Source organism: Rhinolophus hipposideros (assembly GCF_964194185.1).
Source record: "Rhinolophus hipposideros genome assembly, chromosome: 14".
NCBI lineage: Eukaryota > Metazoa > Chordata > Mammalia > Chiroptera > Rhinolophidae > Rhinolophus > Rhinolophus hipposideros.
In genome coordinates, this window is record NC_138060.1 from 20,357,734 (window position 1) to 20,378,120 (window position 20,387).

At 35.6% G+C, this 20,387-nt stretch overlaps 1 protein-coding gene across 22 annotated transcripts in view; it reads left to right on the forward strand.

The window, feature by feature from the left end:
• Window positions 1-20,387, forward strand: part of PBRM1 (polybromo 1) — a 95,082-nt gene that overhangs the window by 43,308 nt on the left and 31,387 nt on the right. For all 22 annotated transcript variants that reach the window (XM_081073364.1, XM_081073352.1, XM_081073365.1 and 19 more), the window contains 5 exons: window positions 2,511-3,153; window positions 6,515-6,726; window positions 12,362-12,547; window positions 13,436-13,593; window positions 14,228-14,491. In XM_081073364.1, the coding sequence (XP_080929490.1) occupies window positions 2,511-3,153; window positions 6,515-6,726; window positions 12,362-12,547; window positions 13,436-13,593; window positions 14,228-14,491 (1,463 nt within the window). The remainder of the gene's footprint in view (window positions 1-2,510; window positions 3,154-6,514; window positions 6,727-12,361; window positions 12,548-13,435; window positions 13,594-14,227; window positions 14,492-20,387) is intronic.

Below are 20,387 nucleotides of genomic sequence, written 5' to 3' on the forward strand. Positions count from 1 at the left end.
AATAAATAATTTAACAGTAACTGTTTAAATATACATAAATACACATACATATTTTTAAGTTCGGGGAAAGGAGATTTTAATGTTAATGTCCTTTTCATTTCTCTATATTATGGAAAATTTCAAACACATACAAATATAAAGAATGATACAGTGAACTTCTGTATGTTACACCTGTTACTTAGCATTATCAAAATTGTGGCATACTTATTTCCAATGTCCCCTTTTTTCTCTTTGTTTTAAATTCTTTTAAAGAAAATCCAGTCATGTTTACATAGTTCAGTTTACATCTCTCAAATATGTAGATACGCTTGACCTATGAACAACTTGGGGGTTAGGGGCACATCCCAAAAATCCTTGTATAACTTAAACGAGCCCACATATGCAGATCCCCAATTTGGGATTAAAAATACTATTTTCAGTCTGAGGTTGGTTGAATTCACGGATTAGAAAATTGGAGAGCCAACTGTATATTTATTGGGGGAAAGAAATCCACGTATAAGTGGACCCGTGCAGTTCAAACCATGTTGTTCACAGATCAACTGTATTTTCTTAAATAACCATGAAGTCATTATCACACCTAACAGAATTAGCAATTTCTTAGTTTCTTGGTCTCATCTAATACCTGACAAATTTTAAATTTTACTGATTGTCTCACAGATGTACTTTTACAGTTAGTTTCTTCAAATCAGGATCCAATTAAGTTAAGTATATTACATTTGATTGTTATACCCTTAAACTCATAATCTAGAGCAATTCCCCTTCTTTTTTATCCTCATGACTTCGACTCTTTAGGAACCAGATCACTTTCATTTACAGTCCTAAATTCTGGATTAGTCAGTTCACTTCTTCGAGGTATCAGTTAACTTTTTCCTTTATTCCCCTTATTTCTTGTAAATGGAAGTTAATTCTAAAGGCTTGAATAGATTCCATTTCAGCTGGAATGCTTCATAGTAGGTTTTCCACACTTATGTTGCATCGTGCCTTGGGGCAGTGTTCGGGTGAGGTAGAATCCAAAGAAAGTCCACAGGTTGCATTTGATTGATGCTTCTTTTAAGCTTTAAATTCCCCTCCATCTCTCTTTTTATTTTTTCCCTCGCAGTTTATTTGTTGAAAAAAGCGGGTTTGTACCATAGTTCTCCAGCCTGGGTTTTGCTAATTGTGTCATTTTGCTGTAGTTTAACAGGTTCTTTTGTCCTTTATATTTCCTATAAATTGGTAGTTGGAGCTGGAGACTTGATCTGATTTAGACTTAGATTTGATCCTAGTTCTTTCCCTTTGGTACAAAAGCGAACTTCACAGGTGACATGTGGGCTTCCATCAGGTGGCATGTGATATCTGGTGGTTCCTGTTATGCTAATAGCTATTGATGTGCACTACGGTAACTCATTAAAGAGATGTAAAAGTAGGAATAGTTTAATGTTGTCACTCCTTGCTCATTTACTAGCGGAAGTATTTCTATATAGAGAAACTGCCTCATCCAATATTTCATTACCTGGTGGTAGAGTTTTGGGTTGTTTTTTGAAAGGATAAAACCTAGGCTTCTTTCCCCTTTGTTGACCAGTTTTCAGAATAATGCATTGGTTTACTAATGTCTTCCAGGATGTACCCCGTTGTTTTTTTCATTTTTATATTTCATTAAGAACTATTAGATTTAAACATATTGCTAGAGTTTTAACCCATTGCCCTTATTGATGCTCATGTTGTCCCAGGCTGAATGCTGGTGTGTGTTTGTGTGTGTGTGTGTGTGTGTGTATGTCTCTCTCTCTCTCTCTCTCTCTCTCTCTCTCTACCCCTCTTCATCCTTCCATCCCTTCTTCCTACTCCTCCCCTCCCCCCCCATGTTCTTTTCACATTACCCTAATAAGAAGTCATTGATAGGTTCTTTACTGTTTAGTGTTTCAAGATGTACCAGGCTCTTCTTGTGCTGACTGGGAATCTGCCATTTGCCAAGGAGCTATTGACATTAGTATTTGAAATCAGTATTTTAAAACTTAAGTCTATATAGTCAAAACTATATAGAGGTATACAGACTTAGGAAAGTGTGTGTGTGTGTGTGTGTGTGTGTGTGTGTGTGTGTGTTATTTTTAAAGATAAAATGCATCCTAAGTTTATACTGATACTCTCAATTACTATTTAAGGCTACAAGGTTTTTATTCAGTATCCTCTGTTTTAACATCTGCGTCTCTTTTCACCTGTGATGAAACTCTCAGTTCTCAAGGATATCACAGGTGATAGAATTAGAATGTCACATAACTACTTATTTGCTTTATTCTGTCTTATTCACAACTATCTCAACAGTACTTACTCTCCTACCAAACATATGATTACTGAAAACAGTTTTAAAGTTGTTTTCCAGTTTCTTCTTTGTCAATAGGATATATTTCACAAGAGATACACTAATTACTGTATTTCACAAATCGTTTGGCATAGTCCCATTGTACCAACTACAGACAAATTTAAGTTCATTTATTTCATTTTATCTATTTAACATTAAATCTCTCTTTTTTTAGGTAGGAAGAGTGGCATTTCTCCAAAAAAATCAAAATACATGACTCCAATGCAGCAGAAGCTAAATGAAGTCTATGAAGCTGTAAAAAACTATACTGATAAGAGGGGTCGCCGCCTCAGTGCCATATTTCTGAGGCTTCCCTCCAGATCTGAGCTGCCTGACTACTATCTGACCATTAAAAAGCCTATGGACATGGAAAAAATTCGAAGTCACATGATGGCCAACAAATACCAAGATATAGACTCCATGGTTGAGGACTTTGTCATGATGTTTAACAATGCCTGTACATACAATGAGCCTGAGTCTTTGATCTACAAAGATGCCCTTGTCCTACACAAAGTCCTGCTTGAAACTCGGCGAGACCTAGAGGGAGATGAGGACTCTCATGTCCCAAATGTGACCTTGCTGATTCAAGAGCTTATCCACAATCTTTTTGTGTCTGTCATGAGTCATCAGGATGATGAGGGAAGATGCTATAGTGATTCCTTGGCAGAAATTCCTGGTGTGGATCCCAGCTTTCCAAACAAACCTCCTCTTACTTTTGACATAATTAGGAAGAATGTTGAAAATAATCGCTACCGGCGTCTTGATTTATTTCAAGAGCACATGTTTGAAGTATTGGAAAGGGCAAGAAGGATGAATCGGTATGTTTTCAAAGCCATTTCTTTTGGAGAAAGTGTGATATTTAATGCAAAACAGAAGATAATTCTCCTTTGATGTACTATTTCATCTTAGGTACATGATTACAGTTGGTGGGGTGCTAGTTTGAATTCTAAATAGCCAAAACTTCTAGAGAGAAAGCATCTAGATTAGGACTAATGAGAAGAGGGAGTAAAACAAAATTGAAGATCTGTTGAAAAGCATAAACTCTTAAAATGTAGCCTTTCACAAAACATTTTGAAAGGATAAATAGTTTATAATTAGAAATAGTAACGATTTTCTTTTAAAGTTTGAGTTCAATTCAAGTGTGCTTTAAAAAATTAAAACAGTTCTAAGGTATTAATCTGAGGTTCAACATTTAAATTTGATCACCATATCAAGTACCTAAAAAGACTTATTTTTTAATCTCAGATTTCTCACTTTAAGTGCTTTCTGCAGAAATTAATGTTCTAAAAGAAGCAATCAAATTTAAATTTCCATCAAACTTAAATTCCTTTTCAATTTGATTTATGGTATATCTTTGCCACACAGTATTATACTCGGCTGTTAAAACAGTTTCAGTTCAGCAATTACAATGTGTCTTCTGTGAGTTCTTGGACTCACATGGGGGATTATAAAAAATTAAAGTTACAGACTCTACCTTCTTGGAGTTTACAGTCTATCATGCTGAGAGCTACACTTTTCGGCCATGGGTGTGGAGCAATTCCAGCTGGGGAATCTGTGATGCCTGCATTTGCTCTGGATCTTGAAAGAAAAATTAATAGTAATGTTTGCTGTTCCTATTAAGCATCTGCTTTTTGTAAATTACCTTGCTAAGTAAGCACTTTATGTAGATGACCGCTAAACTTTATAACCATTCAGGGTAGATGATAATCTTCCCAGTTTGCATGTGAAAAAGTGCACAGAGAAGTTGCCCAAAGTCACACAACTAGTAAATGTGGTGGCTCATCTTGTTCCCACTGTAGAGGGCTAGGACTGAGACAGTCATCAAGATACCAATCATGGAGCACAACTACAGATGATAAGGCTTGATCTCTGTGCTCTAAGAGCTTCAAGTCTGACAATTGGGATAGGACCTCTGCTTAGGGAAAAATAATTCCAAGCATGAGACAACATACAACTTGATATTTAGTCAAGATGGGGGAGTAAAGAACTCTCCACTAGCGTTCTAAAAAGGCTTGAGGCATCAGGGAGGAATGGGAGAATGGATGGGATTCACATAAGGCAAGTAGTATGAGTAAAGGCATAGGGTTAGAAAATGAATATGGTGTGTTCAAGCAATGGGTGGAATTTGGGTCAAATTGGCGAGACCCTTGAGTGACACATTTAGGAAATTGTCCTTATTCTTCAACAGTGGTAATAGAAATAAAGAGATAGACAGGAGGAGAGTCATCTTGCAGTCAAAGTCTGCATTAATTTATTATTTTCATTTATTCACCAAATGTTTATTGAGTGGTTACCAGTTGTGAGCATTACTGGGTGCATGGAATATACCAGTGGACAAAACAGACAAACCCTGCTTTCATGGAACTTAGATTTCTGTTCTTATTCTAAGTTACTTAAATAGTCCTTAAGTCTAAAGTCACTCCCTATCCCATTCCCAGTACATCCCCAGTACATTGGGGGGTTATTTCTGTGAGTCTTCCAAAGTACATTTGTCTCTTAGATTATTAGCAACTCTGTTTATCTTATATAGGTGACATGAGTGTTTATTTTTTTTACTCCCCCTCCCTTCATCTGCCTCCCCCCACCAACTCCAGTTCAAGCTGTTCTCAGTCCAGTTGTGTAGGACACAGCTCCCTAGCCCATGCTGGTGTTATGAGAGTTATTTCTTTTTCCATCTTGAGGTTTTGTTCTTTGTTTGTATATGCAGAAAACACCTAGCCTCTTAGATTAACAAATTCTTCATTTACTTTGTTTGAATAAATAAAACAGAAAGGATATGTCAGACGTTTAATGGCTCTGTACAAAACTTCCATTACTAAACCATAGGACGTGATGGAATTATAAATCTGCCCTTTCATTGTAACATGTATTACCAAAAGAATGATTTCACTTTTAATTTTATACTTAAAATTGTAAACTATTATAAAGTGAGTTTTAATTTTAAGTAGACAGTCTTCAGATATTTAATTCAGAAAACAGGCATCAAAATAGTGTTGTAGGAGTTTCTTCCTTGGCCAGTTTTATTTTTATTACTTTCCTGTAAGCATTAATGTTTCTATAACCTGAAAAAAAATTTGAAACCTTTCTATAAACATCCATTTCGGTTGTTATTGGCAGTGTTTTCAGATTGTTTGCCAGTTCACCTTTCCTGATGAGGAGAAGCATTCTGGAGACTGCTTAAATTTGATGCTCTAGTAGTGAGTATTAGCAGGCAGCTCACTGGACTTGCTGTGCCTGCCACATTCCCCTGACTAGATTGTCTCCATGACTTCCACTAATACTTCGTCTGCAGTTACCTTTGTGAATAATTTTTCAGACCATGGTATTCTGAGTTAATAGAATTATATTTAAGCCTTCCTCATATCACAGTGGATTAGAGATAGTAATAAAATTTCTTTAAAAAAAAAAAATTTCTTTTAGTCCAAATTCCGAAATTGATTTGGCCCAGTCCTCTAATTTTATAAATGAGGAAAGAGTCTTTAAAAAAAGTGTTCAGTATGACACAGATCATTTTTTTCCATCTCTCACTGTGTTGCCTCTACTGGTTTTCCAGAATTATGTAGTTATTTCTGGGAAACTAAAATGAATACTGACTTTGAGACCTGTAACCATTAGAGGATGTCCTTCATGATTTTGCTTGCAGTTTAGGTCAAATATTTGCTGAGTCCTACCAGCCTAGGCAATCATGATATATAAATCCAAAAAGAAGAAAATGGACATTGCCTAAATCTTTTGTTAACACTTTATATAATATGTTGGTCCCTCAGTTAAGAGATAGTAAAAAATTAATCCAAAGATTAGATGCAAGTAAGTGTTGCACCTCGTTGGAGCCTAGTCTAGTTCTTGATTCTGGCATCCCCCATCTGTTGCCAGAATCAACTGATGCATGTGCCATGTTTCCCCCCAGGAAACTGTATGAGGCCTTTCCTTTTATATGAGCTGTACTAGAAGCGAGCCTTTGGAAAAAGGAAACTGGTGGGCATGAGGCTCACCAAGGAAAAATGACTCTTCAGATTGTGTTCTAATGAATTTCAAGGAACATACCTTTCTTAGAACTGTGCAGAAGTACCACTATATGAATTAACATATTAAAGAACCATTCAATAGAATTTAACGAATAATTGTGGTGTTTTAAAAGAAATAGCTTTGTGTCATTAGATACTCTTGGTGTTGTTATAGGACAGATTCTGAAATATATGAAGATGCAGTAGAACTTCAGCAGTTTTTTATTAAAATTCGGGATGAACTTTGCAAAAATGGAGAGATCCTTCTGTCCCCGGCACTCAGCTATACCACAAAACATTTGCATAATGATGTGGAGAAAGAGAAAAAGGAAAAATTGCCAAAAGAAATAGAGGAAGATAAACTAAAACGAGAAGAAGAAAAAAGAGGTTGGTTTCTTTTCATTTTATTAAATATAAAGAAATACTATAGTCTTTTCTGTCTGGTCTTATAATTAGCTGTGGAGAAGAGTCCTGTTTGTGTAAGTGAAGACTCAGGGTATGTTGCCTCTTTCAAAATGAACATGGTAAGTTGGAAATGTTTTTATTATTATCAATTTGGTCATCATATTGGAAAAGATTGGAAGTTACATGTGACATAGCTGTTATCCTGATATTTCAGGAACAGTCAATTAATTCACAAGTGTGGGAACATAATACCTCCTAATACTTATTGGTAGATTAAAACCTAAGGGGCCTAGCTGGATCTAAAAAGCATTCTTAGCAGTGAGTGCATCAAGGTTCTGCTCCATTATTCAGCAGCATGGCTTTCCTCGTATAGATTCTAGGCCAGATAAGATTATATTTGGGGTGAAACTCATAAACGGGTTAGTTACAGGATTTAAAATGATACTCTGAAAATGTTTGCTTAATATAAATGAAGGCAGTAAAGGAGGAAAAGACGAACAAAAAGACAAAAGATACAAAAACAAAATAGCAGACATGAATTCAGTCTATCAACAATTACCTTACATATTATTAATAGACTAAACACTCCAATCAAAGGCATAGATTATCACACTGAATTTAAAAACCAAGATCCAACTATATGCTCTCTATAAGAGAATCATTTTAGATTGAAAGACACAAATAGGTTGAAATGAAAAGGAGGGGAAGATATACCATGAAAATAATAACAGTGAATTGGAGTGGCTATATTAATATCAGAAAAACAGACTTTAAGAGAAGAAATATTTACTAAGATAAAAAGAGATATTTCATAACATTAAAAGGGTCAAGACATTGGCAACATTCAGTATTTATAAATGTATATACACTTAACAGTGGAACCCCAAAATACATGAAGCAAAAACTGACAGAATAGAAAAGAGAAATAGTTCAACAATTATAGTTTCAATACTCCTTTCTCAGCAATTGATAGACCAACTAGACCAAAAATCAGTAAAAATATAGAAGACTTGAATAGCATTGCTATGGACTGAATGTTTGTGTCCTCCCCAAAAGTCATGTTATAACCTAATCTCCAATGTGATGGTATTTGGAGGAGTGCCTTTTAGGAAGTAATTAAGTTTGGATGTGGTCAGGGGGGTGGAGCCACCACGATGGAATTAGTGCCATTACAAGTGCATGAAGAGCAGAAAGTGGGCTCTCATCAGACACCAAATTTTTTGGTGCCTTGATCTTGGAGTTCCCAGTCTCCAGATCTGTGAGAAATGAATGTTTATCGTTTAAGCCATCCAGTGTATGGTGGGTTTTGTTACAGCAGCCTGAGCTGACTGAGACAAAGACTGTCAACCAACTTGATGTAACTGACGTGTAAAACTGCACCCAGTGACTGCGGTATACACATTCTTGTCAAGACGGATGGACCATATACTAGGTCGTAAAACAAGTAAAAGGATTGAAATTATACCAAGTTTGTTCTCTGAGCACAATGGGATAAGATTAGAAGTCAGCAACAGAAAAAAAATCTGGAAAATCCCCAAATATTTGGAAACTAAGCAGTATACTTCTAATTGACCATGGATCGAAGATATCACGAGGGCAATTTAAAAAATCTTTAATGAAAATGAAAGCACAATATACTAAAATTTATGGGATATAGCTAAAGCAGTCCTTAGAAGAAAATTTATAGCTTTAAATATGTATATTAGAAAGCAATAAAGATCTAAAATCTATGCTTCCACCTCAAGAAGTTGTAAAACAAAGAGCAACTCAAACCCAAAATAGAGGAAATAATAAACATCAGAATGGAAATCAGTGAAAGAAAAAAACAGAAAAGCCAGTGCTATAATGGGTATGATGTTTGGGACTACACATATTGTTTCTACTGACAAAATTTTTTATAGGCATTTTTTTAAGTTCGGTTGACACTTTTCCTGTCAATGCAAAATTAAATGACAACTGCTTCTAAGGCAGTTCACAAAGGATGGCCTCTAGGCAAGCAGCATCAACGTCATCTGAGAACTTGGTAGGAATGCAAATTCTCTGGTCCCACTCCAGACCTACCAATTCTGAAACTCTGAGGGTAGAACCCAGCAATCTATGTTTTAACAAGTCACATAGGTTGCTCTGATGCACACTTAAATCTGGGAATCATTGCTCTGAGGCCTTAGATTTAATGAGTGCAGAAGCAAGAACTTAATGGAACCTGCCTGCCTTCTTGGTGGATTAACAATAATATGTGAACCCATTATCTGATATGGTGGTACATTCTGGAGAAGAGGCAGTACTGACATTTTAAAGTCTGTTGGTCACTGACCTTGACTGATCCTTAAGTACAAGGGAATATTTCCAATGACTTAATCTATGAAGAAGACCTATGGTAGAAAAGCAGAGCCACATAAGGAAAAAGATAGATTTTTGTTCCTTTCCCATCACTGTACCTATTCCATGAGCATGGGGGCCTTTGCTGACTAGAGGAAAGGGAGCCCTGCTGCATAGAGCTGCTTTTTGAGGCTGTCAGAGCATCCCTGTTAATAATCTCTTTTTTTGCACTAACTCAGACTATATTTCTCAGCAGAGTGACTGAAAGTAGGTAAGAAGTGGTGCTTTGCAATAGAATGTGAAGTCAGCACTAAAAGGACTGAATAGGAAAGGCTACAGAAGCAGGGTACTCTGAGGGTTATTGTAACTAGTTATTTCTAGCCATCAGAGAACTACAGTCTGCTTCGGATCTTCCTTTCAGGTGACTTTATGAATATTAAAGGACAGCAAAACACCAGAAAGTAAGATAGTGGTTGTGTATATTAGTCAGGAACCCTCATACATTGTTGGTGGAAATGTAAAGTGGTGTATCCACTATGGAAAACAGTTTGGCAATTCTTTAAAAAGCTAAACATTGAATTACCATATGATCCATTAGTTCCACTTCTAGCTATATACCCAGAAGAACTGAAAGCAGTGACTCAAACAGATACTTGTATACCAGTGTTTGTAACAGCATTATTCACAATAGCCAAAAGGCAGAAACGTGTCCATCGACAGATGAATGGATAAACAAACTGTGCTATATACATGCATGCGATGGAATATTATTCAGCCCAAAACATAATGAATGTCTTACACATGCTACAAACATGAATGAACCTTGAAAACATGCTAACTAAAATAAGTCAGACGTAAAAGGACAAATACTGTATGATTCCACTTATAACAAATACCTAGAATGGCAAATTTATAGAGACAGAAAAATTAGAGGTTACTAGGGTTAGGGGGAGGAGAAATAAGGAGTTATTACTTAATGGTTAGAGTTTCTATTTGGAGTAGAGAAAAAGTTTTGGCAATAGATGGTGGTTATAGTTAGATAACATTGTGAATGTAATTAATGCCATTGAATTATACACTTAAAGATGGTCCAAAAATGGCAAATTTTATGTGACATACTTTACCACAATTTAAAAAATAAATATGTAATATACTAGAATCATTGAATTGTATACTTTAATATGTTAATTATATGATGTGTGAGTTATATTTCAATAAAGCTGTTAAAAAAGGATAGCAATGGGGCATCTACATAAAATTGATGTTGTTTAACAATGTTGTTTAACGATACAGACTTGCAATAAGTAGTAAATAAGTTACAGAGATTAATGCACAGTATAATGTATACAGACAAGAACACAGTACGATAATTATGTAATGTGATAAATACCGCTACAATAGCAAAAATGTATAAATGTTTCAAAGTAACACTTTGTGCACCTTAAATTCACACATTATAGGTCAAATTTCTTCAATTAAAAATTTTAATGATAACAAAAAGGAAACATTTAGAGAATGAATAGAAGATGAACAGATGTTCTGTCTCTGGAACAGAACAACAAATGGAAATAAAGAAAAAGATAACTAAAAGATCAGCTCTGGAGGGCTAGAATCCAAATAACTGCAGGATATAGTTTTGTTACGTTTTTTGCCACTATATGTACATATAACAAGGATCCCCTTTCTTCCACTTTCCAGTAACATTTTCATTTCCTTCTGAGCCTTCAACTGCCAAGTTGTCTATTTCTCTACCTACAGTCTATTCAACACAACTTAAGGCAAATTTTCTGTCATCCTCACAATTCTTTTAATCTGCTTACTACCCGATTCCAAAGTCAATAGATATTTGTTATAGTAACATTCCTATACCAGGTACCAAAATCTTATCTAAATATCAGCTCAAAAATCCCATATCTCATTATTTAAATCATCTAAATTCGGTACATGGGCTCTGAGTGTGAGCCGTCCTAGGACACAGTTGCTCTCCATTTGTGAACCTGTGAAACTAAAAGACAAGTTTTCTGCTCCTGCAGTATAGGGATGGGACTATAGGATAGCAGAGACATTCCCATTGAAAGGGAGAAATGGAAGAAAAAAACAATCATTGATCCCCAGCAATTACAAAATCCAGCCGAGCAATCTTCATTAGGCTTCAGGGCCTGTAAATAGCCTTTGTGGCTCACTCAGTACTTTGCCCTCTGAATCATCCTTTTTCCTGAAAGGTAGCTTGTATTTGCAGCTGAGTTGTTTAATCAGCCTGTTTTCCTAGAATTTTGAGGGTTTAAAAGCCTTCTTTCATTTTGTACTCTCTATTCCCAAAGCCCAGCTGCCAGTGTTGGTGCTAGCATAAAATTCTCAAGAACTTTGTGAATCTGTTGCGCATGTCATGGGGATTCATTTGATTAATCAACTACTGGATAACATTCCATCAAAATTGGCAAAGCTTTAACAAAAATATAATGATCTAGTATACCAGTGTTAGAGAAGGAATGGAGAAACTGACTCCTTGTGGCCAAATAATGAGGGACTTAAATTGGTATAGACTTTTAGGGGTCACTTTGGATATGCATTTAAGAAAACATTTAAAATGCTTACTTCCAGCTGTTCCATTTATGGAAAATTATCCTAAGTAAGTAATCAAAGATGTGGACAGAGCTTTATTCTCAAACAAAAAGCAAAACCCCAAGAAAACAAAAAAACTGGTATTTGCAAATGATGGCTTATACTAGAGCCATTTAAAAGTCTTACTTAACAAAAAAATAAAAAAGTATCATTGGAAAACATTTAATCTCAGGAAATGCTCATGATATATTAAATGTATTCATACATAGTTTATTGTATGTTATGTAATATACATATTCCATATTTCCTCAATTCAACGAATCCATTGTGTCATATCCATGTAATAACCTTTAGGGAAAAAAATTTCAGAGGCATTAAGATGGAGATGAAGTACATACAAGATTATCTCTAGGATTACATGATTTGCAAGTGACCTATTCTTTATACCTTTCTGGATCATCCAGAGTGACTACACTGAGCATATGTTATTATAATAATTTTTATTTTGTAGATCCTTTATATATGTATTAGTTAAATTAATGGCAGTTGGATATAATTCAGGAAGGCAATTTTGAGTAAAGACTATTGGGAATACTCAATTTTGAGTAAAGACTAATGTCCTTAATCCTGCCTTTGAATATCTAGAAAAGAATTAAATGTATTAGTATGTTGTTTGAATCCTACATCAGATCTCAACATCCCTTTAATGAGAACCTTTTTGTCTTTTTCACCTAAGAGGCTGAAAAAAGTGAAGATTCCTCAGGTTCTGCAGGCCTCTCGGGCTTACATCGCACATACAGCCAGGACTGCAGCTTTAAGAATAGCATGTATCATGTTGGAGATTACGTCTATGTAGAGCCTGCGGAGGCTAACCTACAACCACATATAGTCTGTATTGAAAGATTGTGGGAAGATTCTGCTGGTAAGTTCATTTTAAATCAAAGGGAAGATTGGAGAGATGTGACGATTTTATTCCTTGGTTCTCAGGAAAGAAAAAATGTAACTTAGACATTTTTATATCTTCTAACAATAGTTGTTCTACAATGTATAAGTAAATATAAGTAAGCATCCACTATTTCAAAAATGCAGGATCTAGCACTTTAGAGCAGTGGTACAGTTGAATCAAAAGAAATGTAACTTCTTGAAGTCTAATTGAGATTTATTCAACTATACTTACTAAAAACACACATAAGCCAAAGTCTGTAGGATGGCAGAGATTCAGAAAAACAAAGGCTCATGTTTTGCCCCTGGCAAAAATCACTCCAACAAAAATCACAAATAAAAAACTATAGAGAGACATGTGCCTTGGCTTAGAATTTGATTTCAAAAAGGCTTCCTAGAACAATTGCCTTTAACTTGAGACATGGAAAATGAGTAGGAGTTATTGAAGGCAAAAACAGGCAGAAATATGATTCAGGCAATCCAATTTTTTCGGTTATTCATCATGTGACATAATTTTGTATTTCTTCATCACCTGAGTTCTAAAAATGTCCTTCAGTATATTTATATCTTTATTAATGTGCATAGCTTTAGGTGTGTCCTGACCTTAGCAGAGCAGAGTAGGTCTCATCACCTTCTTCATTTTGTATATTATACATCTTTTAGTATAAGGGAGAAAGTAGCATTTTTTTTTTAGGCCTTATTTCACTTCATTATTTTAAGGTATTATTTCTTTTAAGATAATAAGGAACCGTGGCCTAAAAAAGCATGTTGGTAGGTTCAAGCCATCGCAGAATAGATGGAGTATTTTCTTATTTTGCAAATAATATGTGATTTCTGTTTAATGTAATTCTCTCTTTTTGTTTTCGAGGTGAAAAATGGTTATATGGCTGTTGGTTTTACCGACCAAATGAAACATTCCATCTGGCTACACGAAAATTTCTAGAAAAAGAAGTTTTTAAGAGTGACTATTACAATAAAGTTCCTGTTAGTAAAATTCTAGGAAAATGTGTGGTCATGTTTGTCAAGGTAAGAAACACATTAGTACCCAAATTATAAATGATTCCATGGGAATAAAGTTTACATTTAAAAATTTATATTTACAAAATGACAAGCTCTGTTTTAAACTGTTTGGGGGAAAAAGAAAAAACTTAAGCTGTGTCTGTATGGCTGTATGCAAAGATTTAGGAAGCAATTAAGCTGAATATAAAGCTGAAAGACCATTTGCTGCTTACACTATGTAGCTGTATGCAGTCAACTTAAATATTTTTATATTACCAGACTAATTTTTAAGGATTACATTTTCTGAAATATCGTTATAAATTGTCAGTGTGGTTTTTAGGTAATGTGTACATTTTGTGCATCTGATACAGGCACATAAGCCCTGCCCACAGCTTTAAGCAACATTATAGCTGTATGAAATACTAATATGTTTTCAAAGGGACAGTTGTTAGACTGTATAAGCTAAAGAGTATGTATTTAATAAAATCATTCTGAAGCAAGAAAATACTACTAGATCTCTAGCCATTTACCATTTGTCATTAACTGTCAGAAAGTCTTAACAGTTTAACTTTTGTTTGCTTGGTTGGTGTGTATTTTTGGGTTTTTGGTTGACTGGTTTTCAGAAAATTCAGCTGATTAATTTTATTCTTATATCCCCCAGGAATACTTTAAATTATGCCCAGAAAACTTTCGAGATGAGGATGTTTTTGTCTGTGAATCACGGTATTCTGCCAAAACCAAGTCTTTTAAGAAAATTAAACTGTGGACCATGCCCATCAGCTCAGTTAGGTTTGTTCCTCGGGATGTGCCCTTGCCTGTGGTCCGAGTGGCCTCTGTATTTGCAAATGCAGATAAAGGGGATGATGAGAAGAACACAGACAACTCAGAGGACAGTCGAACTGAAGACAGTTTTAACTTGGAAAAGGTAGGTAATAGCCACACAGAAAAGAATTTTATATTACAAAATATCTATTCCAGAAAATAAACTAATAAAGTATTCAAATTCAGCATTAGGAAAAGAATACAATATAAAACCTTAGCCAAACACAAACAGAGAACTATAAAGGAAAGACAGAAATTAATACTAACTAAACAGAACAGTAGAATTTAAAAGTAAATCCAAGTGCTAATTATTTGACAATTCCAATGAGATAAACTCCCAACTATCCTAATAAAGAAAAAAGAAGGGAATTAAGCTCAGACATACAAAATGTGGAAGAAATTTAAAGGCTTATATACATTTCTGTTAATAAATTTGAAAGCCTGAATAAAATGAATAATTTTCTAGGATAGTACAGATTACTGAAGTGGAATGTAGAAGACATATATAAGTGGACAACAACATGGAGAAATTTTTTTAAATGTCAAAGAGCTAACCCTGCAGAGTACTCAGGTCTGGTAATTCCATGGGTGGGTTATTGTAACCCTTTAAGGGACCTGTAATTATAATGCTTTTGAAATTATTTCATTGCATGGAGAACAGAGAAACTTCCCAATTTGTTTTATAGAGCTAGAATAATCTTGATTCCAAAGCTTGACAAAATAAGAACAAATACTATAGTTCATTCAGTCTCACTTATAAATATTGATGCAAAAAATACCTGGGAAGAAAAGTATTTTTATGAGTGAAATCAAGTTAATTATTAAAGACCATGACCAAGTAGTTTATTCTAAGAATGCAAGGATTGTTCAAAATTAGGAAGTCTCATTAATATATTTCATTAGATTAATAAATTAAAGGAGAAATTATTTGATAAAGTACACTGCCTCAATGTTCTTAAGTTTTTAAAAGTTAGACATTTCCTCAAAATGATTTTTTAAAAATTATTTTTGTGCTAAAGCCATAAAAGAAATTCCGTTTCAAGTCATTCATATGACAGAGGTGCTTGCTAAAACATTATCTATAGTTTTCTAAACATAGCCAATGCAGTTAGACAATTAAAAGTAATAAAAATATTGACAATAAAGAGGCAAGATTTGTTTTGCAGATAATGGGGGAGATATTAACTGAAAAGTTTTTAAAACAGAATTTAACAAGTAGAAATTTCAAACTCTATATACAATAGCTTTCTTATATAAACAATGATAATTCTTAAGACTTTTGAAGGTAAAAATGAAAACATTAAATATGCTTTAGTAGCTGTTAGAAAAATTATATGGAAGAAAATACCTAATTCACATTAACAACAAAATAGATTAAGAAATGACCTTAAAAAGGTATATGGATAAATTAAAAAAATAAAAATTTTTAAAAAAGGGTATATGGAACCTGTGGGAAGCAAAATAGTCAAGGCAAGGATATACAAGACTTGAATAAATTGTATTTGGAATTCGACAAAATTATTCTGGCATTCTTATGAAAGAATAAGTATGTGAGAGTCACCAGAAAAAGAAGAGAAAAAGAATAATCAAGAATATTTTCGAAATGGCGGAGTAAGTAAACACTGTGTTTGCGTCCTCTCACAATCACATCAAAATTACAACTAAACTACAGAGCAGCCACCATTGAGAACCGCCTGCAGTGTAGCTGAGCAGAAATTCGATAACTAAGGATATACACAAGAAGCCACCTCAAGACTAGTGGGAGCGACAGAGACACAGAACGGACTGGTCCCACACCCATGTGTGGCAGTTAAAGATCAGGAGGGAATCGCAGCTGTGGAGGTTCCCAAGAGGAGCCAAGAGTCACAGCCCCACACCAGGTTCCTCAGTGTAGGGTTCCTGTGCTGGAAAAAGAAGTCCCCACAACTTCTGGCTGTGAAAAGCATCGGAGATTGTGGCTGAGTGAGACAGGGCAGCTGGAGACCCAGGTGTTTCTTTTAAAGGGCCTGTGCAACTCTGGTTTCTCTTCAGATCGCATAAATCTTTCTCCTTTTAAAGGGCCTGTGCGCACACTTACTGACGGACCCACTCTCTCTGAACTCCAGCACTAGGGCAGCAGCTCAAAAGGCGCCAGGGACATACGGGGAGGAAATGAATTGTCTGGCTGCAAGGTGAGGGCTGGAGCGGCATCTTTCTCCCAGACAGAAGTGCTGGCAGAAACCATTGTTTCTTTGTTGAGCCCCCCTCCCACTGTACATAAGCAGTGGGGCACCATATCTGAGTGTCCATCTACGTGGCTGACACCATTATCCCGCCCTGGTGATTTGCTGAAACCCCACCCCACCCAACTTTGGGGCCCACCCAAGCCACTTCCGGTGGCTATTCCATACAAACGGCCTGTTTGGACTCATGCTGCGGACTTTCCTAAAATCTCTCAAAGGTTCATAAACCAGCAGCATCTGTCCTTGGTGCTCCTTGTACTTCTTGCTGAGCAACCTCAAGCTGGGCACTAGTGGCAGCCAGCCTTGGGTCGCAGCTTAGCCTCTCCCAGGCATTTCCAAGGCCAGAGCGGATGGTGTCCACTGGTGGATTGCTTTGTGGCTCATTCCAGGTGACCCAGAGCAGGGCATGGACTGTGGCTGAAATTGGCCTGCAGTGGAGCCTCTTCCAGGAGATCCTGGGGCCAGCATGTTTGGTGGCTGGCTTCAGACTAAGCACACCCAGCCGCCTCCAAGCACAAACACTCAAATGATTGGGCAGGCACCAGACCCCCAATAAAGTAAATCAGACCCTGCATAGCTGCTTCACTGTAATCATGGCCAGTCCTCATGGGTACCAGAAGAAGAGAGAAAGCAAGCAACTGAAACCTATTTGAAGAAATAATGACAGAAAACTTCCTCAACCTGGTGAAGGAAATAGACATACAAGCCCAAGAAATGCAGTCCCAAACAAGATGAACCCAAAGAGTCCTACATCAGGACACATCATAATTAAAATGCCAAAGGTTAAAGACAAAGAAGCTTAAAAGCCACAAGAGAAAAGCAATTAGTTACCTATAAGGGAGCTCCCATAAGATTGTCAGCTAATTTCTCAACAGAAACTTTGCAGGCCAGAAGAGTTTGGCAGGAAATAATCCAAGTGAAGAAAAGCAAGGTCTAACAACCAAGATTACTCTATCCAGCAAAGCTATCATTCAGAGTGGAAAAACAGTTAAAGAGCTTCCCACATAATAAAAAGCTAAAGGAGTTCATCACCACCAAACCAGTATTACAAGAAATGTTTAAGGGACTTCTTTAAGAAGAAGGGGAAAAATCAAAAATATGATTAATAAAATAACAATAACGGCATGGCTGGTTGGCTCAGTATTTAGAGCGTGGTGTTCATAACACCACGGTCACCGGTTTGATTCCCACATGGGCCAGTGAGCTGCACCCTCCACAACTAGATTGAAAACAATGACATGACTTGGAGCTGAGTTGCATCCCCCACAACCAGATTGAAAACAACTTGAAAAGAAAAAAAAGAAAACGACTTGATGTGGAGTTGATGGGTCCTGGAAAAACACACTGTTCCCCAGTATTCCCCAATAAAAAATTTTTTTTAAAGTAATAATAACAGTAACTACATATTTATCGAGTACTTAAAATGTAAACTGATTAAATGCTCCTCAAAAGACATAGGGTGGCTGAATGGACAAGAACACAAGACCCGTACATATGCTGCCTACAGGAGACTCACTTCAGATCAAAAGAAAGACTGAAAGTAAAGGGATGGGAAAAGGTATTTCATGAAAATGGAAACAAACAAAAAGCTGGCGTAGCAATACTTATACCAGACAAAATAGACTTTAAAACAAAGGCTACAGCAGGAGACAAAGACCCAATAATCCCACTTCTAGGTATTTATCTGAAGAAACCCAAACTCTACTTCAAGGGACAAAAAAAAAATAAACAACAAACTCACAGAATATTTTGAGGGTTGCCGGATTGGAGGGGGTTGGGGACTAGGTGAAAAGGGAGAAGGGATTAAGAAGTACAAGTTGGTAGTTACAAAATAGTCATGGGGATGTAAAGTATAGCCTAAGGAATATAGCCAATATTGTAATAACTATGTATAATGTCAGATGGGTACTAGATTTATTGGGGTGGTCATTTCATAAGTTATATAAATGTCTAATCAAGTTATATAAATGTACTATGTTGTACACTTAAAACTAATTGAAAACTTCAAAAAAGTATTTTTAAAAATTAAGTTTAATTAAGATTAAATAAAATTTAAAATTAAGTTCTTCAGTCACACTAACCACATTTCGAATGGTTAGTGACCACATGTAGCTAGTGGCTACTTTATTTATCATTCTCAGTCCCTTTTTAATTTTCTGTGTAACATTGACACCACATGAAAATTTGTTTATCTGTATCTTTACTAACAAACTGTTTACTAACGTGTTTTGTCTTTCTTTCCACACAGAAGTATATTCTGTGAGGTCAAGAACCATACTTGGCATATTCACCCTGGGGCCTACTTAATAAAAGTTTAATTGATTAGCTAGTTAATTAAAGGTTCTCGCTGTATTATGTTTTCTTAGAAACTGAAGATGGCAGATTGAATGGCAGAACCATCCATGTCAAATGGAAATTTCAAGCAAGAATTCTTAGAGAGAGAGGAAAGATATTTCACTTTCTCTATTGGTGATACATCCTAGAAATGGTTAATGTGGAGGGGTGCTTCAATTTCACATTTAGGAAACTATACAAATGTCTGAATTAGAGGGTTGAGGATCTGGAATCATACCTACCTTGATGATCTAAAATCCCTGCTTTTTGGTATAGGAGTAATAATCTTATACTATTCTTTTGCCCCAGAAAAAGGTATGGACTTTGTCCACCAAGATCTTTAACACTTAATCAGAGTCACCAATGAAAGCATACATTCCTGTCAAAAAAAGAAAGAAAAGAATGCTTTGCACTGACAGATACTACATTTACAAAAATGCATTTTGAAAAATTGAGGTATTACCTCAGGACTAGCCAGTGAAAGGAATAAGCTTTTCAAAATTAAGTCACAGAATATCAAGGTAGTATTTTAAATCCATGTGAGAGAGTGGAATCAAATGATACTGGAAAAACTGGTAACTAGTTGGGAAGAAACAAACCTGTACTTTCCCTCACTTCATATTCAAAATAAGTACGATATTAGGTTACTAATAAAGGGATGGAAAAAGGTATTTCATGAAAATGGAAACATTTTGACAAAAGTGGCAAAAGTACTTGCAGTCTTTGCAATTATTTTTAACCTTTTAAACCGCAGTTTTGCACCAACCTAATATAAACATTAAAAAAAAGGTACTAGTTGCTAAAAAAGAAACAGAATAGTAGTTTCTAGCTTAATTACATTAGTATATTTACTTATAATATTTTATTGATTTATAGGCTTGGAATGGGTCCTTTCTATGTGTGGTATAAAACCCATTAGCCATAAAAGAAAAAAAATGATTTTTAAATCATTTTTATCAATTTGCATTTGAAAATATCAATTAGTTTACTAAAAGTCTAAGGACCACTATTTCTAATGTACAAAGAGCTCTTTGAAGTCTAGGAAAAGTGTAACCCTAGAAAAATTGGTAAAGAACCCAATAGATCATTTATAGAAGGAAGGCAGCCAAAAGACATAAGAAAATGTGTTCATAGTTTTAAAAGTGCCCAACAGATTAGTAAGCGTTCTAAAGACCGATAATACGTGCAGCCTGGTGTGGGACAATACACTCATCTCCCACTAATGACATTTCCTTTGACATTGTAGTTTAATGACAAGAAATGTGCTCCCACATAGTACTCAAATAGGTACACCAAAGGATTGTCTACAAGCGGTGACAGTAGTGTTGTTTGTAAAAACAAAAACCCGAGGCAGAGCCAAATGCCCATGAGTAGGAATTAAGTAGTCATGCAGACATGTAATGCAAGCTGTGCAGCCAATGAAAGGAATAAAGTAGATCTATT